This window comes from Lactuca sativa, chromosome 6, assembly GCF_002870075.4.
Source record: "Lactuca sativa cultivar Salinas chromosome 6, Lsat_Salinas_v11, whole genome shotgun sequence".
NCBI classification, from domain to species: Eukaryota; Viridiplantae; Streptophyta; class Magnoliopsida; order Asterales; family Asteraceae; genus Lactuca; species Lactuca sativa.
In genome coordinates, this window is record NC_056628.2 from 20593153 (window position 1) to 20621102 (window position 27950).

At 44.0% G+C, this 27950-nt stretch overlaps 1 protein-coding gene across 1 annotated transcript in view; it reads left to right on the forward strand.

Moving 5' to 3' along the window:
- The first annotated feature begins 4825 nt into the window (after window positions 1–4825).
- The window catches only part of LOC128126753 (polyadenylate-binding protein 2-like), a 61142-nt gene continuing 38017 nt past the window's right edge, over window positions 4826–27950 (forward strand). Inside the window, exons 1-2 of the mRNA XM_052764853.1 lie at window positions 4826–4903; window positions 4985–5299. Of these exons, the coding sequence (XP_052620813.1) occupies window positions 4826–4903; window positions 4985–5299 (393 nt within the window). The remainder of the gene's footprint in view (window positions 4904–4984; window positions 5300–27950) is intronic.

The window sequence follows — 27950 nt, forward strand, 5'->3', positions numbered from 1 at the left end:
TCCATTTAGGATTAGAACATTTACTTTTCTTTCGGCCAACATTCAAAATGTTGAGAACAAGAATGGTAGTAACTAGAATTCGATAAGAAATCTAATCAATATTGTTTCCAAAGTTTGAATAAGTTTTAAGAATTCCATCAATGTTTTATTCATACTATTTATATGATAAATCAAGTTGAAATTATCAAAAGAACTAGTAAAAGATCCAAGCACAAGATCTATTGAAAGACTCTTGCAATGGACAACATTGAGATTCTCGAGTTTATCTATGTAGCTATCATTGAGCACATACAAAACTCTCCCCTTTATCTTGTATGCAATTAGGAACTTTTGACGATTTTCAAATCACTCATGCCTTGACTTTTAGTGAAACATATCACTCAATTGCAAATTAATTTCATATGTTGATAAAAGATCCTTTTGAAACATCGTGAACATAGAGATAATGATGCAAGAAACCTTATTTGAAAAATCTACATGTTTATGGAAATAACAACTTCTTCAAAGTTGACGCATTATCGATTTAAGGGATATGCTCATTAAGGACATATTTCCCATTATCCATTCGAGGAAGACTCCATAGAAAATGACCTATTCTCGATGGATAACAGAGAGAAGTAAGAATTCGAAAGTGCACGAGTAGGGGTGTAAGTGAGCCGAGCTACTCGCGAGCTACTCGGGATCGACTCGTTAAAAGCTCGACTCGAGATCGAATTAAACGAGTCCGAGCTGAGCTCGAGCCCAAATATGAGGCTCGTTTATTAAACGAGCTCGAGCCGAGCTTCAGCTAGTGGGCTCGCGAGCCTAAATGAGCCTAAACGAGCCTATATATATGTATGTGTGTGTGTGAGAGAGAGAGAGAGAGAGAGTGTGTGTGTGTATATATATATATATATATATATATATATATATATATATATATATATATATATATATATATATATATATATATATATATATAGGCTCGTTTAAGCTCGTTTAGGCTCGCGAGCTCACTAAATTGTTCACGAGCCGAGCTCGAGCTTCATTTTAAGGCTCGAATCGAGCTCGAGCTTCTTCAAATTAAACGAGCCGAGCTCGAGCTTGGTTAGGCTCGGGCTCGGCTCGGCTCGTTTACACCCCTATGCACGAGGAGGTGGGAGATGATTTCCATCTAACCTAATAGAGAAAATTCAAAGAAGTCTATTTAATCCTTAGTTAAATTAAGTCTAGTATCCATATTTTCGATTCATAGTATGAAGAGGGATATCGTAATCACATCATATATCTATTTTAGGTAGGTAAAGCAATTTACAAATTTTAATCGTCATGAAACTCCTAGATCTCTTGAGATTCATTGAAGTATCAATAGCGTGTTAATATCAGATTATGCTATTGCATTTGTGAATATTGAGGATCACAAACAAGATGTAATCATGCAAACTAGCGTAACACCCTCGTTCTCATTTATGATCTCACATTGATGTGTCGGTTACTTACATACGCTCCATCAACAATCATAGACTTGAGTTGTTTTATCATTTTCAATTTATAGTCCCAAATTAGTGTGTTGGTTACCCACACACACTCCATTAATGACTCATAAAGAAATGATGTGTGTTTTCATGGATTAGCATACAAGTTCACATTTTTCCTTAGTAACTAGAGTGGGGTTTTATGTTCTAGTACTTTTTGTTATACTTTCAACAAAATTTGCATCCTATTAGAACCCTTTCAGCTAATGGAAATCCACCAAATAAAGAAGCGGTGAGTGAAAGGACATTCAATGGTCATTTTATAGGTCATTTCCTTACCTCTCTTATAGTGTAGCTTAATGAATGAGGCTTACTCTTGATTTGCCTAATGACTTATTATTGTTTTACATATACTATATTATACACTCTTGCAAATATATGTAAGAGTGTATTTTAAACTTTTTAAGAATACAGGGCTTAAATCTTATTAACTTAATTAACTTTTAATTAATTAATATTTAAACCATTTAAGATTTAGTAATTATCTTTTAATTAAAACTTTCATTAATTATATTAAGGGTAAATTACACCATTCGTCACACATACAAGTGCCAAAACACACATTCAATCCCTATTTTCAGAAATTAACTTAGATTGTCTCTTATTATTTTAAAACTTACACGCTTCGTCCCTCATTAGTTTAAATCAAGTTCTAATCTTTAAGCATTAGGCTCATAAATCTATGCTTTTTGTCCCTTTTCTCCACATTTGGGAAAGTTTGGATGGATGGATTCCATAAAGTTGGCAAGTTTATGGATACTTGAGGTCCCTTGAAGGTTATATGCTATGGATCTGAATTTTGGTTGAGTTTTGAATCCATGCATGTGATTTTGGCTCCATTTTCATCATTTGACCTAACATGAGCTCACGACATGCATTGGAAATGCATGTATATAAAGTATCAAATTTTAGAAGGCTTTTTGGAGTAAGAAAGCCCTCTGGGAAGTTAGGATGGGTGGCTTAATGGATTAGGGACTTAATGCATTAAGCTGCCCCAATATAGTTTTCACGGCGTGACCATAAGGATGTCACGATGATGGGTCATCGATTGTTTTGGACAAACTTTGTCATGGCTTGATGGCATAACCATCAGGACGTGGCAGTTTGTGAGTGAGTTGGATCATGACTGACATTTAGAATAGGCCTGAGTTCATTTTCCACGGCATGACCACAGGTTGAAAACAACGTGAAATTGCTAGTTCTGAGGTGTGACATTGTGTGATTCGATAGGTGGGCTGTAACACATGTTTCATGATGTTGAGTCGTGGTTGTATGACTTTGTGAGAGAGGTTAGTCTTCTCACTATACTATGTAGGATGCTAGATGTCTTTGTGACTATTGCATTGTATGTTAGGCGGGGTCCGTTTGTATACCGTGTCATGCTTGTTTGTCTGTTTGGTAGAGCCTGTTGCGTTGGGCGGGGCTCGTGGTTATTTGGGCAGGGCCTCATGTTATGTATGATATATGGTATTTTGGGGAACTCACTAAACTTTGTGCTTACATTTTTATAATTTAAACGTTTCATGTATTTCTGGTTCCAAAAGGGAAGGGCCCGATGTGATCACACAATATTCCCTACAGTTTATTTCCACATTTTTTGTTTTGATTTACTCTGATATTTGGGAATACATTTAAAACATTTGTTGGCTTTTGAACAAATGATTGTATGGTTTTAGTGGGTTGAACACATAAATTTTTACTAGTATTTTTGAGACGTTACATATAATGTGTTGATTTATGTTCTTGAAAAGAAGTATAGTAAAAACATTAAAAAGATGTTTGGAAGATTGAAATGTAATCTTTGATTCAATTGTACATATAGATTATTCTAATAAAATTGTCAAACTTTATTATACTCCAACTTTAATTACCTAATTATAATTACCTAGGTAGCCGCACCATTTTCTAATGGGGCTATTAAGACTATAGGATATGGGGTGTTGTTTCTACCGCGATTAGCCACCCAAGCAATGCAACACACTGCTCCTAACTTGTGGTTTCTACTGTGGTTAGACTTGGTGCGGTACTCCATAGCCACACTCCTTGTTCTCTCTCTCTCTCTCTCTCTCTCTCTCTCTCTCTCTCCCCACACTTAGTGGGTGGCAAAGAACCACACTTTGTGTGGTAAAATTGACATGACACCTATGTGACAGAGAAGAAAATACGATTTTCGTGGCAATACATGCTCCAATCTAAACCTAATTAATCGTGTGACAACTACAAAATAAGTATGCATTTTTTAAAAAAACCATGATTTATTTTGTTTTTGTTTTTGTTTTTTTGTTTTGTTTTATTTTGTTTTGTTTTGTTTTTTGTTTTTTGTTTTTTTTGTTTTTTTGTTTTTTTGGTTTTGTTTTTTTAATATTTGTTACAAAATCGTTAAAAATATTCAACTACTTTTGTATTTATTTTATTTTTATTTTGTTTATTTGTAGTAGCTTTTAAATATACCTTTCTATTATATTCTATCGAGTAACCAAAAGGACCACATGATATCTACATCCACATGGGCAGATAAATTTCGACATGCCATGTATTTTAATTGATTATTCATTGCGTAACTTTTCAACTTTTACGAGCATAAACTCAGTGAGATGATGACAGTATATGTACAAAAATAAGTATAATACAAGACATAAATTTTCTGAAAAATGTTAACGAAATATATGACGTGAAATTATTCTGATCGGTATCATCTTTCGTTCTTGTTGTCCCATCTTTTTCAATTTACAAATGTTTTTAATTCAATATTTCTAATGGGCTTTCCGTGCCATTTGGTATATTTTTATGCATATATATGGTATATTAATTCCCTCGCATGTAAAATAATAAACTTTTTGTACGATACTTTTGTGCAAGTAATGATTTTGATACATCATAATCCCATGTGATGAAGCTCTTTATTATTTTGTGCAAGTAATAATTTTGATAGATAATCCAACGTGGTGAAGCGCTTTGTGATCGAAGGCAACTTGTAAGATCTCTTTATTTTCTGTCCAATCTAAGAATAGTTTCAAGTTTTGTAAAAGAATTAAATCTTTATAAGACAAGAATGAAAATTGTTAAAAGCACAAAACATTTAAAAAACTCTAAAAAATATTAAAATAATAATGGTGTTCAAATAAGTATTCTACCCTATCCAACTCAATGAATAGAGTTAGACCCGTCCTCAGGATTCAAATGATTCTCTAATGCCCATGACCAACCAGAAAAAAACATTGCTATTATATATATATATATATATATATATATATATATATATATATATATATATATATATATATGGTGGTAACGCTCGTTAGTTTGTGCTGATGTCGTTGTATGTCGATGATTTGGAGATGAACATCACCGATTCACAATTGTTTAAGTTGTTTAGCCAACTAGGTCAGGTGGTGTCGGTTTGAGTTTGCAGGGATTTGTGTACTCGAAGATCTCTTAGCTACGACTATGTCAACTATGTGAACCCACAGGATGTTGCAAGGGCGATAGAGGCGCTGAACTTCACACCTTTCAATGGAAAGTCTGTTAGGATAATGTATTCCGATCGTGATCCTAATGTATGCAAAAGTGGATATGGGAATATATTTATCAAGAATTTGGACAAGGCAATTGACCAAAAAGCACTACATGACACCTTTTCTACATTTGGCAATATCCTTTCTTGCAAGATTGCCATTGACATGACTAGTCAGTCAAGGGGTTATGGGTTTATGCAGTATGATACTGAGGGAGATGCACAACAAGCCATTGAGAAGCTCAATGGCACACTTCTGAATGACAAGCAAGTATATATAGGTGAAAGATCTAGTATGCTCAAGAGTCATATTAAAGTGATATTACTAAATAACATATGATACTAATGGGTCACACTAACAACAACTTGATACAATTGATTATTGATTAGAAATTGATTTTCATAAGTATTCAATAAAACTCTTATAATTAAATTGGAAATTATTTATTTCATGGAAATAATAAATTCCATTAGCATGTAACTTAATATATATCATATTGTATGATTTATAAGTCATGTACAAACTTTTGGACTGGTTGAATCCTTTTGTCTTTTTCCTAAAAGACAAGATTTATATTTTATAAAAGAGTTTATAAAAGTTTGACTTTCTTTCTTCTTCTTTATGCAATTTTTGAGATATGCATAAAAAGAAGAAGTGTATGACTTGTCTAATCATGCTTTAAAGGCAAAGGAGACATGCTTATGACAATGGGGACAAGTTTGCTTAAAGTGCTAACGACTAATGGTTAATAACTTCACTTTATGCATATAAATAAGAAAGTTTGCACTTGGATTATTTGCTTATTCATTTCTTGATGCAAAATTCAAATCCTCTCTTCCCTCTCCCTTTTCTCTCTAGTTTTGGTTAGAAAACTTGAAGAACACTTGCAACTTCAAGCCCTCTTTAAGTTCATATTGGTTATGAACTTAAATCTTAAGGGTTTAAGAGTTTTGGACTAGCATCTGTTGGACTAGTGTCTAAGGCTGCAACTATATTAGGCAAGTATTTGACCCGGTTGTGCATGGTCCTTTTGGGTTGCCTTCACCACAGCAACTTGATAGGATGATTTATTAAGAGAGAGTAAATATTATTAATATATTATGAGAATAATATAAAGAATAATAATATTGTTATTTGATTAATATAAGTCACAGAATTAATTGGAATTAATTTGGTGACTTAAAGAGATTAATTAAATAAGAGGGTATAAACTGTCAATTGTTTAATAGTTAAACTTTAGACTGTAAATCCATATAGATATAGACTGGATGGATTCTAGAAGCTAAATGATAGCTAAAATCGTCCATTGCTTATCTAAGGAAAGGATTTGGATAGCCTTAAGAGAAGATTATCCAATTAGGGTTTAGGTTGTAACCCTTAAGGAGTCTACAAGTATAAATAGACCCCATGGCTAAGGGAATTCGGTACTTTACCAAAAGTAGAGAAGCCCTGGCTGAATTCCTCCCCTCTCGTCTCTCCCAAATCATCCTCCTTACTATTTGGTGTTTCTAAGCCATTAGAGGAGTGACAATTGTGACTCTAGAAGCTCCAAGACAACAAGATCAACAAGGAATTCAAAGGTATGATTCTAGATCTGGTTTATTATTGTTCTTATTCCTAAATAGTCATTAGAAGTCTTGGATTCAAAGTATGTTTAATTAGAAAGCCTAGATCCAAGCATTAGGGTTTTGCATGCGCACATAGGAAAGTTCTTATGGCTAAAACCCATCAGTGGTATCAGAGCCTAGCTTGGTTTTCATTAAATTGTTGCTTGTTTGTATGAAACTAAACTGCAAAATTCGATTTTTGTGTTTCTGAGTCATGGACTCGGCGAGTTCCAAAGTGGACTCGGCGAGTCCCTTTGTGCACTCGGTGAGTCCAAGCGTCAGGAATGGCCGGATTCGGGATTTCTTCATAATTATCTTATGGAAACTTACCTTAATCATATTAGATCAACCCTAATCCGATTTTTTGATATATATGACTATAATCTTGATCTAATTAAAGATATTTATCAACTAATAAAATATTTAATTTCCTTATATGATAATTAATTAATTATTTTGATTATTTTGGTAATTATCTTAAAAGAAATCTTGAATAAATCAAATATAGATAATTAGGAAATTAATTGTTAATTGAAATTATTTGTTATTTGATCCTCCATGTTTTAAATGTTTAAAACTTGTCCTCAAGTTTTGAAATTTATATTTTATGATTAAAACTTTTAATTTAGACAACTTAAATTTCAAACCCTAGATTTTAAAAGGTTTAAAATACAACCCTATACTAATATAATATTACAGGAATAATATATATATATATATATATATATATATATATATATATATATATATATATATATATATATGTATGTATGTATAACTAAAATGCTAGTCTTACCCTTAGTAGGCCTCATTCACGAAGCCGATCTATAAGGTGGGTATAAGGTTGCGACCTATAAAATGGCGCTTAATGGGTGTACACTCACACCCACCGTTTGCTTGATCGGTGGAGGGTCGTTAGCCGAACGGGTAGGATAGGGCAACCTCATCCTCTCATTAAAAGTATAATAGTAATACAAAGTAACTACACATTTTTTTTAAAATTCCCAATCTTAGTTACTTTAGGAAAAGTGAATTGATGCAATCCCATGAAATTACACTTTGCACCTTGCTAAGATGTTAGTGGAGCGTGTGTGGTTTACCGGCACACTAATTGGTTCTAAGCAAAGGTGGAAAAGGGTGATTCATTGTTTATCATAGTTCGATGGAGCGTGTGTGGTTTACCGGCACATCGAATAGGTGATCGTTACAATGAAGGCACCATGTGAATTTGCATGGTAATTCACACCCGCTTTGTGATCCTCGGTATCCCAGTCACAAACAAGAGGGGCATATCGAGATTTAAACATGCCATTGAATAGTTTCAATGAATCTCATCCAAACCTAGGAATTCTCAAAACACTTAGGACTAATAGTTAAGTTTTTGTGATGGAGAATTAGTGAATCGTCATTCACTTACCTTCAATTTGTTTGCATGTTGGATTACGACATCCCTTTTCTAATATGTAAATGTTATTATTGGATCCTAGCCCTAATTTTTCTTATTGGGTGATAATTAGGGATTCTTATTCTAATCTATCTTTGTCCTTTTTCTTTTGTAGATGTCGAACGCAAACAACGCTGCTTCTAGTTCTTTCACGTTGATGAGCCTTTGCCAAAAGGTCACCTTCGATGGAACGAACTTTAGCGAATGGATAAGATACATCCGCACCATTGCTCGCTATGAGGATAAGGAGTATGTCCTTGATGAGAAGCTCGAGAAGATCAACCCTGAAATCGCTACTCCGGCTGAAATTACCGCTTTTGAAACTCATGAGCGAGATGCAACGAAGGTACATTGCATCATGATAGCCACCATGAACTCCGAATTCCAAAAGTCCTACGAGGACATGTACTCGTACGAGATGCATCAAGACTTATTGGAGAGATACCACCAAAACGCGAGACAAGATCTTTATGAGATTTTCACCAACATGATTTCCGCTAAGATGGGTCATGGAGAATCTCTTAGCGTGCACCTGCAAAAGATGCAAAGGTATGTCGACCGCCTTCGCAAGTTAAATGTTGACTTTGGGGAAGACTTGGTGATCGACTTGGTGCTTCACTCTTTGCCTCCGATGTACAATCAATTTAGGATGACCTACCACATGAACAAAGAGGAGGTCACCCTAAGCAAACTCCAAGGTCTATTGAGGGTCGCTGAGAGCAACTTCAAAGACAAGTCTGTTGCACCAACTCCCAATTCCACTTGCTGCTCCTGTCTTGGCTATTGGTCAACGAAAGGGAAAGAAGAGGAAGGCTTCGTCTAAGAACTATCGCCAGGTTAAAGCCCGAGATGGTGCCTCTTCTAGTGGGACCAAAGTTGATCCCGCTAAGCCCTGCCCTAACCCGAAGGAGGCAGAGTACCACCACTGCCACAAGATATGACAATGGAAGAGAAGCTACCCAAAGTAACTACAAACTGTAACGACCCAATTTTCACGTCCAAAAATTTCATTTTAAAAACATTACTTTAGAAAACATTAATAGTTAAAAACATTGTTTGATCAAACCATAACAAAACGTAAACCATGTCTAAACGCCAAATCATACAACCATCAAAATATCAAAGTATAAATCCCAGAGAATCTCGTAAGTGCGAAAACCAGTGTGTGTGCATGATGTGCCGCTATCGCGCCGGCTCCTTCCCCTTTGACGAAGAGGTACCTGAAACCAAAACTGTAAACTGTAAGCACAAAGCTTAGTGAGTTCCCCCATCGTACCACATACCATACAAACAAATAACACGCATACTGCCAGGCTATTTTGGGGTGCCTGACTACCCGGTACGGCCATTCTGGGGTGCCGACTACCCGTGTCAAGCCATTATGGGGTGCTGACTACCCATGTCAAGCCATTCTGGGGTGCTGACTACCCATGTCACGCCATTCTGAAACGACCCAAAAATACGACCCAAAAATTTCGTTTTTCAATATAACCAAAAACCATAATCTGAGTGTCATATCATAAAACCATACGTGATGTATCCCAAAAAAAATAAAAACACTGTGCGGAAAACTGTATCATACTATGTCATATCAAATCAAAACTAAATCAACTCCCAGGATAAAAGATGAAGCTATGGTGTGTGCGATGCCATCATCCCGAGCTCTTCCCTCTGCTTGCGGAAGTACCTGAAACCAAAACTGAAACTGTAAGCATGAAGCTTAGTGAGCTCCCCTAAACTACCACATACCATACAGTATATAAATAAAGCACATACTGGGCCTTGCCCACTGTATCAGACCGAATTCTGGAACTAGCTGCATCGGACCGAAGTCCGGAACTGACTAGGACCTTGTCCCCTGCATCGGACCAGAGTCCGGAACTAACTGCATCGGACCGAAATCCGGAACTGACTGCATCAGACCGAAGTCCGGAACTGACTGCATCGGACTGAAGTCCGGAACTAACTGATCATGGCATAGCATAAAACATAACAACTATTATAATCACATATACTGCAAACTGCATCGGAACAGAGTCCGGAACACATAACACAAACATGCTTGTATCACAAAGACATCAAGCACTCTAACTACTGCATCAGACCAAAGTCTGGAACTACTGATAATTAAACGGGTCGGCATTGTGGCCGTAGACCCGTTCCTACTGGAAGGAAACTCACCTCGTGAACTGGCTGCTGTGTGTATGGCTCTGGAAGCTAACTGCTGCTGCTCCGGTATCTCCCCGGCTACAAGTCCATAAACACACTCAATCAAAATACTAAACACTGCACTGGGTAAAATGACTCTTTTACCCTTGGTCAAAGTCAACTCTCGGTCAAGGTCAACTCTCGGTTAAAGTCAACTCTAGGTCAAAGTCAACCCAAAGTTGACCTGACTCGTCGAGTTGGACCACCAACTCGCCGAGTCTCTAACCTCACTTCTCAATCCTACTCGTGGCTACTCGTCGAGTATGACATTGACTCGACGAGTACCCTCTCGAACCAAGAACTCAGACAATCTTCATCCGACTCGCCGATTCATATGAACAACTCGACGAGTTGTTCTTGAGCTTAAGAATATTGCCTTGGACTCGCCGAGTTGTATGAACAACTCGCCGAGTCCCTCCATTACTGAGTCTACCCTTAAACTCGCTGAGTCCACTCCACTACTCACTGGACCCACTCGACACCGCTCAAAAGGAAGAAATCGGGGACTCGCGACTCGACTCGCCGAGTCGTTCTTCCGACTCGCCGAGTCACCGCGAAGCAACTATTCTACACTCAATTCTGCTCGAATCCAAAACATACACAAGATAGATCTGAGTCCAATAAGCTGATTTACCACGTAAAGTTTCCAACTTTACGTGTACAAACACATGAACAAGGGAATAAAGGCTAAAAGATGCTTAAAAGGGGTAGATCTAGGGTTAATATGCAAAATAGCTCCATAAAGGCAATAGATCTGGGTGTTACAACTCCTAAATAAACAGATCTAAAGATATCTTGACATAAAAGGGCTTCCATATCAACATAAGGCTTGAGAAAAGCATCAACTAGATCTAGAGGGGGTTTTAAAGCATAAAAGGGAAGGAAATCTGAAGAATACCTCAAAGAGCTCTTGCTTTCCCTTGAATCCCTGCTCCACAATCCTTCTCCTTGCTCCTTTCCTCTTCTCCTTCTTCAAGCCTTCACAATTGCACACAAAATCACTTAGAATCACTCAAGAACGAATTAGGGTTTTCTCACAGCTTCTGAGGGTGAAGGAGGCGAGAATGGAGGCCATAAGGTGGCTTAAATAGTGGGCAACCCGGGGATTTAGGGTTTCTCCCAGACGGACAGACTCGCCGAGTCCAGAATATGGACTCGCCGAGTCGCCAGCTAACACGTGCTCGAAATCCCGTCCCTACTCAGCGAGTTAGGCTATGAACTCGCCGAGTCCCTCTTGCAAAACTTCAAAATAAAGGCCAAGGAATCATCATACCGGAGACGGGTCGTTACAATTCTCCCCCACTTATCTCAGACTTCGTCCTCGAAGTCTGCTACGGCTGAATCTGCAAATATCTCTGGGTAGTGCTCTCTCATCTCCTCCTCAGCCTCCCACGTCCATTTCGATCCCTTTCGGTGCTGCCACTGCACCTTCACTAACTGAATTTCCTTGTTCCTCAAGGTCTTGGTCTTCCGGTCCAGAATCGCGACCGGCCTCTCAATATAATTCAGGCTGCTATCAACCTGAATATCCTCTAGGGGAACGACTGCCGACTCATCTACCAAACACTTCCTCAACTGAGACACATGGAAAGTGTTGTGGATCTGACTAAGCTCCTCAGGAAGATCTAACCGATAAGCAACCCGACCCACCCGGGCCAAAACCCTGAAAGGACCAATAAATCTGGGGCCCAACTTGCCCCTCTTCCGGAATCTAATGACACCCTTCCAAGGTGAGACCTTCAGAAGGACCATATCTCCCACCTAGAACTCCAAGTCCGAACGCCTCCTGTCGGCGTAGCTCTTCTGCCGACTCTGCGCAGTCTGCAGTCTACTACGGACCTGCTGGATCAACCCGGTCGTCTTGAGCACCACCTTTGTGCTCCCGATGATCTGCCGACCGACCTCGCCCCAACAAATCGGGGTCCTACACTTCCTCCCATACAGCATCTCAAAGGGAGGTCGATCAATGCTCGCATGATAACTGTTGTTATACGAAAATTCCGCCAACGGAAGATACGTATCCCAACTGCCACCGAAATCTAGAACACATGCCCTAAGCATGTCCTCGAGAGTCTGAACCGTCCTCTCGCTCTGTCCGTCCGTCTGAGGGTGGAAAGCGGTGCTGAAATGGAGACGAGTACCCATCTCGTCGTGGAACCGCTTCCAGAATCTGGATGTGAAACGGACATCTCGGTATGACACCACCGATACCGGCACTCCATGACGTGCCACAATCTCTCGCACATAGATATCGGCTAACTTCTCTGCCGATATACTCTCCTGGATCGGGATAAAATGGGCACTCTTCGTCAACCGATCCACTACTACCCATATCGAATCCACTCCTGGTGCGGTCCTGGGAAGCTTGGTGACAAAATCCATGGTGATGTCCTCCCATTTCCACACGGGAATGTCTAACGGCTGCATCTTGCCGTGAGGTCTCTGGTGCTCCGCCTTGACCTTCCGGCAGGTCAGGCATCTCTCAACATACCAGGCGACGTCCCGCTTCATGCAGAGCCACCAATAATCAGGTTGAAGATCTCGATACATCTTCGTCACCCCTGGGTGGATAGAAAATCGAGACTTATGAGCCTCGTCCATCAACACTTGCCGTACTCCACCCCAGTACGGTACCCACACCCTCCCGTGCACCGTCATCAATCCCCGACTATCATAATCAAACGAGACTACTGGGCCCACGATCCTCTTACACTTCTGTCTCTCCTCCTTGAGGCCCTCCACCTGAGCCTCATTGATCCGCTCCAACAACGGAGTGATCACTGTCATCCTCAAACACAGATCTCTGATAGGGGCCGCCGACACTTTGCGGCTTAGGGCGTCGGCCACCACGTTGGCCTTCCCTGGATGGTAAAGGATCTCACAATCATAATCCTTTAGCACATCCAACCACCTCCTCTGCCCCATGTTCAGACTCGGCTGATCCATAAGGTACCTCAAACTCTTGTGATCCGTGTAAATAGTACAACGGACCCCATAAAGGTAATGCCTCCAAATCTTGAGGGCAAACACAACTGCCCCCAGCTCCAAATCATGGGTAGGATAATTAGCCTCATGAGGCTTCAACTGTCTCGAGGCATAAGCTATCACATGGCCTCGCTGCATCAATACTGCTCCCATACCTGTGATCGAGGCATCACAGTAGACTACGAAGTCCTCTACTCCCTCTGGCAAGGTAAGAATCGGGGCCTCGCATAATCTCTGTCTGAGGGTCTCGAACGCTGCCTGCTGCTCAGGCCCCCAACGAAATACCACCGACTTCTTGGTCAGTCGGGTGAGCGGCACTGCTATCTTGGAGAAGTCCTGAATAAATCTCCGATAATACCCTGCCAACCCTAGGAAGCTCCGAATCTCAGATGGAGACTTCGGGACCTCCCACTGCATCACGGCCTCTATCTTGGCCAGATCTACCAAAATACCCTTCTGGTTGATGAGGTGACCAAGGAACTGCACCTCGCGCAACCAGAACTCACATTGGAGAACTTTGTGAAAAGTCTCTCCCTCCTTAAAGCCTCCAGCACCTCCCGCAGGTGCTCCTCGTGCTGCTCGTGCGTCTTGGAATATACCAAGATATCATCTATGAATAATATCACTGACCGATCCAGCATCGTCCTGCACACGCGGTTCATGAGATCCATGAACGCGGCTGGAGCATTGGTGAGCCCAAATGGCATCACCACAAACTCATAATGACCATACTTGTTCCTGAAAGCAGTCTTCTGTACATCCTCATCTCTAACCCGCATCTGATGATAACCGGAGCGTAGATCGATCTTGGAGAACCAAGACGCTCCCTGAAGCTGATCAAACAAATCATCTATCCTCGGAAGTGGGTAACGGTTCTTCACCGTTACCTTATTCAACTCCCGATAATCAATACACATACGATGCGACCCATCCTTCTTCTTCACAAACAGGATCGACGCTCCCCAAGGCGAACTGCTCGGCCGAATGGAACCCTTGTCTAACAGCTCCTGCAGCTGTGTAGACAACTCCTGCATCTCAGGGGGAGCTAGTCGATACGGTGCTTTGGCTATCGGAGCCGCACCAGGAATTAGGTCGATCCTGAACTCAACCTGTCTCTCAGGAGGTATCCCCGGCAAATCCTCGGTAAACACATCCGGGTAGTCTCGAACAATAGGAACATCATCAACTGTCGTCTTGCCCTTCTCCCGGGCATCCAAGACGTAAGCTACAAAACCGGCGCAACCCTGCTGAACATAGCGCCTCGGCCTTGCGGCGGAACAAAAGGTCGGTCCTCGCTGTGGCCTCTCGCCCTGAATCACTAACTCTCCCCCACTGGGAGTGCGAACCCTCACTAGCTGAAGCTCACAATCAATCACCTCCCCATTGGGGCTTAGCCAATCCATGCCCACAATAACCTTATTCCCTCGCAGGGGAATAGGTACCAGGTCCACTGAAAACTGCTCATCAAACAACTGAAGGGAACACCCTCTATGCACGCTGCCGACCCTCACGGTCCTATCATCTGCTATCTCAACATCTAATGGACAATCCAGCTCCCCAGGAGCTCTACTAAATCTCTTGCTAAGCGCAAGCGATACGAATGATCGGGTAGCCCCCGAATCGAACAATACCATAGTAGAAATGCCGTTCACAGAGAACGACCCTAAATAAAACATACAATCATAAGCAATATTCAAACGATAATAATAATAATAATAAAGAGATGAAGGGAAGATACATACCCGTCACCACATCAGGAGTCGCTCGCGCCTCCTCTACTGTCATCTGAAACGCCCTACTCTTCGCCACTGGCGCATTAGCTCGGCCCTGCCGGCCATCTGTAATCCTCAAGGTAGCAGGGGCAGGTGCAGCCACCTTCCCTGCTGCGGCTAAGCTCGGACACTGGGACTTTTTATGTCCCCTCTGATTGTACTGAAAGCAAATCAGATCTGATGCTGCAACGGCAGTAGCAGGAGCCGTACAATCCCTACTCAAATGTCCAATCCGACCGCACTTGTAGTAGCCGGAACTCCCTGCCTTGCACGCCCCCTCGTGCAATCTCCCACACCTGCCACATCGACCGTGGCTCTGCTGACTCCTGGATCTGTGATCTGAAACCCTGGGCTTTTTGCCCGAATCGCCTGAACTCAAAACCGCCTCCGGTTTCCTCTTCTTCTCCATCTCGAGATCAATCTCCCTCTCCCGAGCCCTAGCAATCATATCTTCCAGCGTTTTATAGCTGGACCGGCTCACAAACTGGTGGATATCGCTCCGCAACATCTCATGATAACAGGCCTTCTTCATTTCCTCATCAGCTACGTACTGAGGAACGAGAAGTGCCCTCTCCTTGAACTTGGCGGTGATCTCCGCCACTGTCTCTGTAGTCTGGGTGAGGTCCTGAAACTCCCTAGCTAACTGTTGCACCTCAATGACCGGTGCAAACTCCGCCCTGAACCTGGTAGAGAAATCAGCCCAGGTCATGGCGTCCAATGCTGCATCATCCCCAATGGCATGTCCGACCTCCTCCCACCAATCCCGTGCCCTGTCCTACAGAAGACAGGACGCCAATCTGACCTTGTCTGCCTCGGGACACCTGCTAGTGCGGAAAGCGTTGGCCACATCCGCCAACCATATGGTACTCGTTATGGGGTCCCGCGCCCCATGATAGTCCAGAGCTCCACATGCCCTGAACTCCCTGAAAGTAAGGGTGTGCGACCGCATCATGGCCGCCACCTCAGCACGGAAGGTGCCCAATCTCTCATCCATCAGCTCCAGAATCCCCTCCTTGATCGAACCGAAGATCACAGGAGTCTGATCTAAAATGATGCGCTTAATCTCCGAAGAAAGAAACTCTCGGGTCTGCTCATCTATGCGCTCGTCCCCCGAGCCTAAACCTGATCCCTCCCCGGCACCTCCGCTGCCGGCTGCTGGTCTGGAACGCAAAACCACCATTCTGAAACACATCACAACTACATCAGAAAACTGAAATATCTCAAGGGATCACTGATACTACAACTAGCTCCCTGGTCTTGTCTCAGCCTTTCTTGATTCGAGTACGGATCCTCTGCTTTCAGTAGTACGGGCCCATACTACCTTCCACATCTATCCGTACTTTCTTCAAGAACTGCATTGACTTCACCAAGTAACTTCTACTACTACAGATCTCTGCTACTCTCATCCTAGGCTTGCCCTAGGGAAACCTCAGACTCAACTCAACTAGTCCTCAGCTGCTGAAGGTCTCCTTATAATGCTAATTAGCCACCACCTGAACACCATCACATGTGACGAGGATCAGATAATCCTTCAAGTAAAAGACCCGTCCCTATAACGGTTGGACTCAAACAAGAGCTGCGCAATAGGGCCAGTTCCAGCACTCTGGGTTATTCAACCCTGATCACATGTGGTGTGACGTGTTCACCTAATGGCTAACTCCCATCACTCAGAACGCCACAAAGCACGAAGCAAGCAACATTCAGATAAAGGAAACATACTCGGGCAAAACTATTCTCCTAACGAGAAACTGTACTAGCATACAATGCTAAGCTCATACTATCAGGCATAACCTAAACAGGCTATCCTACTACTGTCTACTCAATACTAGCATGCAATACTCATAAAGTTGTAACACATAAAGCAGGCACATAAGGCATCATCCTAGATCCTTAGTCCTATACTAGCATGCTGTTCTACTGAAACTGAAACTGAACAAATAACTTGTATGGGTAATTTGGGAGTACTTACTTGAGCTCGGCTGATCGCATGCACCACACCCTTATCTCGTTTTAAAAATTTTCTTTCTTTCTAAGTGATTTCAAAATTCTTTAGAAAATATTTTCTTTTTTAAAAATCTTTTTATCTTCCCCTTAGTTTGAGTTCAGATACACCCGGAAGTGTATCCGAATCCCTCAAACCAAGGCTCTGATACCAACTTGAAACGACCCAAAAATACGACCCAAAAATTTCGTTTTTCAATATAACCAAAAACCATAATCTGAGTGTCATATCATAAAACCATACGTGATGTATCCCAAACAAAATAAAAAAACTGTGCGGAAAACTGTATCATACTATGTCATATCAAATCAAAACTAAATCAACTCCCAGGATAAAAGCTGAAGCTGTGGCGTGTGCGATGCCATCATCCCGAGCTCTTCCCTCTGCTTGCGGAAGTACCTGAAACCAAAACTGAAACTGTAAGCACGAAGCTTAGTGAGCTCCCCCAAACTACCACATACCATACAGTATATAAATAAAGCACATACTGGGCCTTGCCCACTGCATCAGACCGAAGTCTGGAACTAGCTGCATCGGACCGAAGTCCGGAACTGACTGGGAACTTGTCCCCTGCATCAGACCAGAGTCCGGAACTAACTGCATCGGACCGAAATCCGAAACTGACTGCATCGGACCGAAGTCCGGAACTAACTGCATCAGACCAAAGTCCAGAACTGACTGCATCGGACCGAAGTCCGGAACTGACTGCATCGGACCGAAGTCCGGAACTAACTGATCATGGCATATCATAAAACATAACAACTATTATAATCACATACACTGCATACTGCATCGGAACAGAGTCCGGAACACATAACACAAACATGCTTGTATCACAAAGACATCAAGCACTCTAACTACTGCAACAGACCAAAGTCCGAAACTACTGATAATTAAACGGGCCGGCATTGTGGCCGTAGACCCGTTCCTACTGGAAGGAAACTCACCTCGTGAACTGGCTGCTGTGTGTATGGCTCTGGAAGCTAACTGCTGCTGCTCCGGTATCTCCCCGGCTACAAGTCCATAAACACACTCAATCAAAATACTAAACACTACACTGGGTAAAATGACTCTTTTACCCTTGGTCAAAGTCAAACTCTCGGTCAAGGTTAACTCTCGGTCAAAGTCAACTCTAGGTCAAAGTCAACCCAAAGTTGACCTGACTCGTCGAGTTGGGCCGCCAACTCGCCGAGTCTCTAACCTCACTTCTCAATCCTACTCGTGGCTACTCGTCGAGTATGACATCGACTCGACGAGTACCTTCTCGAACCAAGAACTCAGACAATCTTCATCCGACTCGCCGAGTCATATGAACAACTCGACGAGTTGTTCGTGAGCTTAAGAAGATTGCCTTGGACTCGCCGAGTTGTATGAACAACTCGCCGAGTCCCTCCATTACTGAGTCTACCCTCAAACTCGCTGAGTCCACTCCACTACTCACTGGACCCACTCGACACCGATCAAAAGGAAGAAATCGGGGACTCGCGACTCGACTCGCCGAGTCACCGCCATGCAACTATTCTACACTCGATTCTGCTCGAATCCAAAACATACACAAGATAGACCTGAGTCCAATAAGCTGATTTACCACGTAAAGTTTCCAACTTTACGTGTACAAACACATGAACAAGGGAATAAAGGCTAAAAGATGCTTAAAAGGGGTAGATCTAGGGTTAATATGCAAAATAGCTCCATAAAGGCAATAGATCCGGGTGTTACAACTCCTAAATAAACAGATCTAAAGATATCTTGACATAAAAGGGCTTCCATATCAACATAAGGCTTGAGAAAAGCATCAACTAGATCTAGAGGGGGTTTTAAAGCATAAAAGGGAAGGAAATCTGAAGAATACCTCAAAGAGCTCTTGCTTTCCCTTGAATCCCTGCTCCACAATCCTTCTCCTTGCTCCTTTCTTCTTCTCCTTCTTCAAGCCTTCACAATTGCACACAAAATCACTTAGAATCACTAAAGAACAAATTAGGGTTTTCTCACAGCTTCTGAGGGTGAAGGAGGCGAGAATGGAGGCCATAAGGTGGCTCAAATAGTGGGCAACCCGGGGATTTAGGATTTCTCTTAGACGGACAGACTCGCTGAGTCCAGAATATGGACTCGCCGAGTCGCCAGCTAACACGTGCTCGAAATCCCGTCCCTACTCGGCGAGTCAGGCTATGAACTCGCCGAGTCCCTCTTGCAAAACTTCAAAATAAAGGCCAAGGAATCATCATACCGGAGACGGGTCGTTACACATTCTAGGGTGCTGACTACCCATCGGTCCTAACAACCGATCCTCGGGGACTAGTCCCCTCCTACTACCTCTATCGCATATAACATAACAGGACATATGCAAACATATCATCACGTACTGTCAGACATTTCTGGGGTGTCTGACTACCCTCCGGTCCTAACAACCGAACTCTACTATTATCACATATAACATATCATGCTAGCACATAACATATCAGATAGTAGCAACCTAGATGATGTCACAAAGACAATTATCTAACATACGACTCCTACTGGTGGGCCGGCATTATGGCTGTAGACCCACCGCTACTGGAAGGTAACTCACCTCGAAGTAGCTGCTGATCTGAGCGGGAACTGACTGTCTACTACTGTTGCTGTTTCGGAAATCCTCCGGCTGCAATTCCCACAACATACTCAATCAAACACTGCTAACTGTCCTTTGGGTAAAATGACCATTTTACCCCTGATCATGACCTAAGTCAAAGTCAGAGTCAACTTTCAGTTGACCCGAATCGCCGAGTTGGCTTTCCAACTCGCCGAGTCCGTACCCAAACGTTTGCCCTGAATCCTGTTTCTACTTGTCGAGTTAGGCGACGACTCGACGAGTTCTCCTTCTAAACTGATACTCAAGTCCTTCATCCTACTCGCCGAGTTGTATGAACAACTCGTCGAGTTCATCTTCATCCGATGAACACTTATGCTAAGACTCGCCGAGTTGTATGAACAACTCGCCGAGTCTGTTCTTGATATAAGGAGATTGCCTTGAACTCGCCGATTCTGGGCATTGACTCGCCGAGTTCCTCCATAGATGAATTTAGCTTCTGACCTACTGAGTCACACCTCGTGACTCACTTCTCACTCGACACTACGAAACGGGGACAAACTCGGAGACTCTCGAACAGACTCGCCGAGTCACATGAACGACTCGCCGAGTCGTTGCCATGCGCTCACTAAATACACAAATCTGCTCGATTCCAGTCCATGTCATTCACAGATCTGGACTCCTAGAACACGAATCACACGTAAAGTTTCCAACTTTACGTGTAGATATTCACCAATATGGATTTTAGGGTTCAATATGCACCCAAAAAGGGTAGATCTAGGGTCTTCATGCAATAAGGGTCCATAAAGGCAACAGATCTGAGCTCCTGGAGCTCAACCATGCCTAGATCTAAGGGCCAATCAGCTTATTACGAAATAATTTCCACATACAAACTTGGGGATTGGCTCAAGAATGACTTAAATGAAGTAATGAACATAGAAACAGGGGGAAAACGGATGATACCTCAAAGGAATTGCTGAAGGAGTACAAAAATGTCTGGATTACTTCTCTTCCTCTTGATCTACTTCCCCTTTTGCCTCAAAACCTTCAAGAACACACACAATGGCTTCAAACTCTCAATGAACTAGCTTAGAACGAGGGTTGGGAGCTCTGGGGGTGAATGGGGTCTGGCCTGGGGCGGATATGTTGTTTAAATAGGGTGCAAAACCTTGAAACTTAGGGTTTCATCCAACAGCGGTGACTCGCCGAGTCCAGAATATGGACTCGCCGAGTCGCCAACTTAAACATGTTCCGGGTCCCGTCCTTACTCGGCGAGTCGGACCTATGACTCGCCGAGACCAAGGCAAAAGAAGGAGAATACTCGAATAAGATTTACGTACCAGGAACCAGGTGCTACAAATCTCCCCCACTTATTTTAGACTTCGTCCTCGAAGTCTGCTGCTCGATCCTGAAACAGCTCAGGGTAATGCTCCATCATCTCGTCCACCGGCTCCCAAGTCCATTCCGAACCCTTGCGGTGCTGCCATTGCACCTTCACTAGCTCCACTTTCTTGTTCCGCAAATCCTTCGACTTCCTGTCGAGGATTGCGACTGGGCGCTCAATGTAATTCAGGCTGTCATCAACCTGAATATCCTCTAATGGCACTACCGCTGAATCGTCCACTAGGCACTTCCACAACTGAGAAACATGGAAAGTCCTATGGATCTGGCTGAGCTCGGCTGGCAGATCCAGCCTATACGCCACCTTGCCCACCCGGGCTATGACCCTGAACGGTCCGATGAATCTCGGGCCCAACTTGCGCCGCTTCTTGAATCGAATGACGCCTTTCCAAGGCGACACCTTCAGGAGAACCATATCCCCGACTTGGAACTCCAAGTCGGATCGATGCTTGTCGGCGTAACTTTTCTGCCGACTTTGAGCAGTCTGAAGCCTGCTCCGGACCTGCTGGATCCTCTCGGTCGTCTTGAGCACCACATCAGTGCTCCCCATGACTCTCTGGCCAACTTCACCCCAGCATATCGGGGTCCTGCACCTTCGTCCGTACAACATCTCAAATGGGGGACGATCAATACTCGCGTGGTAGCTGTTGTTGTATGAGAACTCGGCCAGGGAAAGATAGGTATCCCAGCTACCACCGAAGTCTAGTACGCACGCGCGCAGCATATCCTCCAGTGTTTGGATGGTCCGCTCGCTCTGACCATCCGTCTGCGGGTGAAAGGCGGTGCTAAAATGCAGACGAGTGCTCAACTCGTCATGAAATCTCTTCCAAAATCTAGAAGTAAAACGCATATCCCTGTCCGAGATCACCGATACCGGCACCCCGTGCCGCGCCACGATCTCCCTGATATAGATGTCGGTCAATTTCTCAAACGATATGCTCTCCTGAATCGGAATAAAATGAGCACTCTTGGTCAATCTATCCATGATGACCCAAATCGAATCCACTCCACGCGCGGTCCTAGGAAGCTTCGTGATAAAATCCATCGTGATATCTTCCCATTTCCACAGTGGAATATCCAACGACTGTATCTTGCCATGCGGTCTCTGATGTTCGGCCTTGACCTTCTTGCAGGTCAAACACCGCTCAACGTACCATGCCACATCCCTCTTCATGCAGGGCCACCAATAATCTAGACGAAGATCCCTATACATCTTTGTCGCCCCGGGATGAATAGAGAATCAGGACTTGTGCGCCTCCTCCATCAAAATCTGGCGCACACCTCCGTGATACGGCACCCACACCCTATGGTGTAATGTCAATAGTCCTCGGCTATCATAATCAAAGGAGGAAACCTGACCCACCACACGCTCGCTCTTCCGATGTTCCTCCTTGATAGTGTCACACCCCCAAACCAGAATGGCGGAAACATTCGGGGGTGGATGACTTCACGTAGTATCACAACCATTGAATATTGTAAAGAAAGTAACACAACCATCACATATATAATGAAAACGTATGTTGTTGCGTTATACATAATAGCAAAAGAATATTACAATGAGATGATAAATGTTCAATAATAAAACATCTTTAGTGTTTCCTTCTCCAAAAGCTGGTAGTTACCTGTATTACTGATTCCCTGAGAAATACAAGTGGTTTCGAAAAAGTGTCAACAATTAAGTTGGTGAGTTCATAAGTGTTTTGCATTGAAAAGTATGTCCTTTTTGATAGTAAATCGATGAACGAGGTTTTCAGAAAATCCAATATTTTCTATAGATGATTTGAAAAGTTTCCCGTGTTGGAGTGCATTAGTGTTTTCCATGCTTGAATAATAGTGATAACATTTGTATTAACAATAAAATGGAAAACTGAAATGCATGTATGAATCTCGTAAATCTAACTTGTTTTTATACTTTTATGTGAGTTTTATAACCATGCTAATGACATTGTTGGCCTGTAACAACGTTCTTCAGGCGTTGGAACTGTTATGACATTTGTCACCCCAGGCCTGCCGGCCTAGCTGTAGCTAACAGCTTAGGTGTGGGATTGTCAATCCCGTATAGATCTATACACAAGTATCACGCTCCCCCTACAAGGGATTATGGTATATAATACAGGACTTAATAATGCATACTCGAACGTAAGTGAAGCTGTCTCACATTACTAGGTATAAACAGATTTACGATGATAAAAGACTGTACTTCCTTTGAAAGCATTTCATTTGTCGAGATGTATATGTAAAATGTATGAATCACTTGAATACTATGCTCATTATAGTTTGTCAAAAGTATGTTCCCATTTGGTAATAACAACTTGGTGATATAATATCCCTTTAAAACATAAAGTTATTTTTGTATCAACACTCTATAAGAACGATATTATAAAAATGATACTTTGAATTGTAATGTACTTGTATTCCCCCCCCTTAAAACGTGAAAAGAATTGAAAAGTAGGGGTATGAACTCACTCGTTTCGAAGAGAGATGCTAGGGTTGAGCAGAACTTCGTCCGCGGATGGTTGCGTCGTCGGGCTCTTCGGGGATCTCTGCAGCGTAAATCTTCCGTCGGGGGCTCGAGTGCGGAAACCGAGGTGAGAAAATGGTCTCTGGAACTTAGTGGTATGGGAGAATGACTGAGAAGCTGTGATAGTGTGCAAAAACTCGAAGCTGAACCTTTCTATTTATAGGCTGGAATTGCCTCGTACGCGGGGCGTAATTTTGGAGTACGCGGGGCGTACTCACGTACGCAGCGCGTACGTCGTTACGCTGGGCGTAATATGGCGTCATGGCTTACGACTCCTGGCTAGCTAAGCGTAGCTTGGGCGGGCCGATGGGACTCGACTCTGGGTCTAGTACGCGGGGCGTACTCCCAGAGTACGCGGGGCGTAATCCCTGCTTCCGACTTCTAAATTCCGTAACTTTCGCGTACGATCTCCGTTTTTCGCGTTCTTTATATCCACGCGTAGGTGAGATTATGCTCTACAACTTTCCTTTAGACTCCGTCGGCTAGTTTTGACTTTATTTTTAATGATATATTTTTAATAGGTCGGGCCTCCTAAAGTTCGTTAAAAATTCATAGGTTCTTTATTCGACGTCGGTTTTCGTTTGTCTTTTTATTGTTTTATTACTACTGAGGAGATCTTCAACTTTCGTTTAGGTTGCGTTAGCTAAATAACACTCGATCTTCAATCCGAGTTTTTAGCCCTCTACTGCTGTTACGAAACTTTGAAAATTCGTAACTTCTTCATACGAGGTCCAATTTGGGCGATCTTTTTATGTACGTTCACCTTTCAACGAGATCTACGACTTTTGTTTAGATACTTAAGGCTTAAAATGCATTTTATTGAGGTTCTACTTTTTACGTCAAATAATGTTTTAACGTCGCGTCGTAAATATACGAGTGGTTATAATTTCTTCAATATAACCCGGTTTTGAGCGTTCTTTATGTTTTTGGAAACCTTGGCATGATTTCTAATGTTCGATGCATCCCAACTTAGATACTTGAACACTTTATTTTCGAGGTTAATTTCGTTGTTTTTAGCTTTCGAGTGTTTACAATGCTTTTTGGGAAAAATAGGGTTGTCACAGATAGCCTCCTATTGAGCCTCCCGGATTTGCTCCAACAGGGGAGTCACCACGGTCATCCTCATGCAAACGTCCCTGATCGGCGCCGCCTTGCAGCTAAGCGCATCGGCCACCACGTTGGCCTTCCCTGGGTGGTAGAGGATCTCGCAATCATAATCCTTCACCACGTCCAACCACCGACGCTGCCTCATGTTCAGATTCGGCTGGTCCATGAGGTACCTCAAACTCTTGTGGTCCGTGTAAATAGTACATCGAACCCCGTATAGGTAATGTCGCCAAATCTTGAGGGCAAAAACCACCGCCCCCAACTCCAAATCATGCGTCGGGTAGTTCGCCTCGTGATGCTTGAGCTGCCTCGAGGCGTAGGCAATGACATGCCCCCTCTGCATCAATACCGCGCCCAACCTTGAAATGGACGCATCACAATAAACCACAAATTCCTCTACGCCCTCTGGCAGGGCTAAGATCGGCGCCTCGCACAATCTCTATCTCAGCGTCTCAAATGCAGCCTGTTGCTCGGGTCCCCACCGAAAGACCACGACTTTCTTCGTCAGCCGCGTCAGGGGGACGGCTATCTTGGTGAAATCCTGAATAAATCTCCGATAGTAGCCTGCCAATCCCAGGAAACTCTGAATCTCAGATGGAGACTTCAGAACCTCCCATCTCATCACGGCCTCGACCTTGGCTGGATCGACCAAAATCCCGTTCTGGTTGACGAGGTGTCCAAGAAATTGCACCTCGCGCAACTAGAACTCACACTTGGATAACTTGGCATACAAGCTCTCCCTCCTCAGGGTCTCCAACACCTCCCTCAGATGCTCCTCATGCTCCTCCTGAGTCTTGGAATAAACCAAGATGTCATCGATAAAGACTATCACAGACTGATCCAGCATCGGTCTGCACACGCGGTTCATGAGTTCCATGAACGCGGCAGGAGCATTGGTGAGCCCAAACGGCATCACCACAAACTCATAGTGGCCATAGCGCGTCCGAAACGCGGTCTTCTACGTATCCTCCTCCCTGACCCTCATCTGATGATAACCCGAATGCAAGTCAATCTTGGAGAACCAAGATGCTCCCTGAAGCTGGTCAAAGAGGTCATCAATCCTCGGGAGTGGGTAACGGTTCTTCACCGTTACCTTGTTCAGCTCTCGGTAATCTATACACATTCGGTGTGACCCATCCTTCTTTTTCACAAATAGGATCGGGGCTCCCCAAGGCGAACTGCTCGGTCGAATAAATCCCTTGTCTAACAGCTCCTGCAGCTGCGTAGACAACTCCTGCATCTCGGGAGGAGCCAACCGATACGGTGCTTTGGCTATCGGAGCCGCACCAGGAACAAGGTCAATCCTGAACTCCACCTGTCGCTCCGGAGGTATCCCAGGTAGCTCCTCTATCTACAAAATCTCGAACCACCGGAACCTCGCTCACTGTCGCCTTACCCGCCTCCCGGGTATCCATCACATACGCGACATATCCTGCGCATCCCTGCTGAAGATAGCGCCTAGCCCTCGCTGCTGAACATACGGTGGGTCCACCCTACGGCCTCTCGCCATGAATCACTAACTCCCCCCCCCCCCCCCCCGCTTGGGGTCCTGACCCGCACTAACTGCTGTGCGCAATCTATCACCGCCCCATTAGGGCTCAACCAATCCATGCCAATAATCACCTTGTTCCTGCGCAACGGAATGGGAACCAAGTCTACCAAGTAACGCTCCTCAAACAAACGCAGAACGCAATCTCGAAACACCATCGATGCTCGCATCGACCGATCATCAGCAATCTCTACCTCGAAAGGGCAATCTAACTTGCCCGAAGTCTCATGAAACTTCTTGCTAAGTGCAAGAGAAACAAACGATCGGGATGCACCCGAGTCGAACAATACCTGAACTGGGATGCCGTTCACGTGGAACGATCCTAATGCATACATATACATACGGAGCACATATCAATATCATAACATCATAAAATAAAAGTAGAGGGAAGGAATCATACCCGTCACCACATCGGGTGTGGCGCGTGCCTCCTCGGTAGTCAACTGGAATGCTCGGCTCCTCACCACCGGAGCCTCTGCCTTGCCCTGCCGGCCATCCGTGATCCGCAGGGTCGCTGGAGCTGGCGCCTTCACTGGCGCTGAAACTGTCAACTGGGGGCAATTGGCCTTCCTGTGGCCCCTCTGGTTGCAGTGGAAACACAACAACTCTGATGTCTGAATAACTGCTGCCGGAGCAGTGCAATCCCTGCTGATGTGCCCAGGCTTGCCGCACTTGTAGCAGCCTAACGATCCCATCCTGCACGCCCCCTCGTGCGGCCTGCCGCATTTTCTGCAGCGGCTGGGTCCCGACTGGCCTTTCGGCCTACCATCTAATCCCTTGGGCTTCTTCCCCGAAGCCCCTCCTGCCTGTCCCTCCTCTAATTTCCGTTTCCGGATGTGCTCCAAATCTATCTCCCTCTCCCTCGCCCTGGCGATTATAGGGTCCAAGGTAGGGCAAGCCGAAAAGCTAACATGCTCCCGGATGTCAGCTCATAGCATATCGTGATATCGAGTCCTCCTCATATCCTCGTCACCAGCGTACTGGGGCACCAGCAAAGCCCTCTCCCGGAACTTGGCAGTGATCTCCGCCACAGTCTCCGTCGTCTGTCTCATGTCTAGAAACTCCCTGGCCAGCTGCTGAAGCTCGACAGCCGGCGCAAACTCTGCCCTGAACCTGGTCACAAAGTCCGACCAGGTCATAGCCTCGGTAGCGGAGGCTCCCAACGAGTCACCCACTAACTCCCACCAATCCCGGGCTCGGTCCCGTAAACACCCTGCTGCATACCTCACGTTCGACCCCTCGGGGCAGAAGCTAGTCAACTGTGCAGACTCGATGTCTGCGATCCATCGCCTGGCAGCAATGGGGTCTTTCACCCCATGGAAATCCGGCGCACCACTGCCCCTGAAGTCCTTGAAGGACAGTGTGCGAGATCCCGACTAGCTAGATGTCATATCACTCTTGAATGCCCGAAGGCGATCCTCCATCAACTCCATGATCCCTTCCTTGATCGACCCAAAGAGGATGGGGGTCGACTCAAGGATGCCTCTGGTGATCTATGATGCGATGAACTCACGTAGTCCCTCATCTACCGGCTCGGAACCTGATCCCGAACCTGACCCCTCTCCTGAACTGCCATCTACCGGCCTCGATCGAAGTACCACCATTCTGCAATACATCACAACAATCATTAGAGATACTGATAATTCCTGAGGGTTCACCACTACTTACAAGTTCCCTGGTCTTGTCTTGGCCTTCCTTGGTTCGCGTACGGATCTCTGCTTTCAGTAGTACGGGCCCATACTACCTTCCACATCTATCC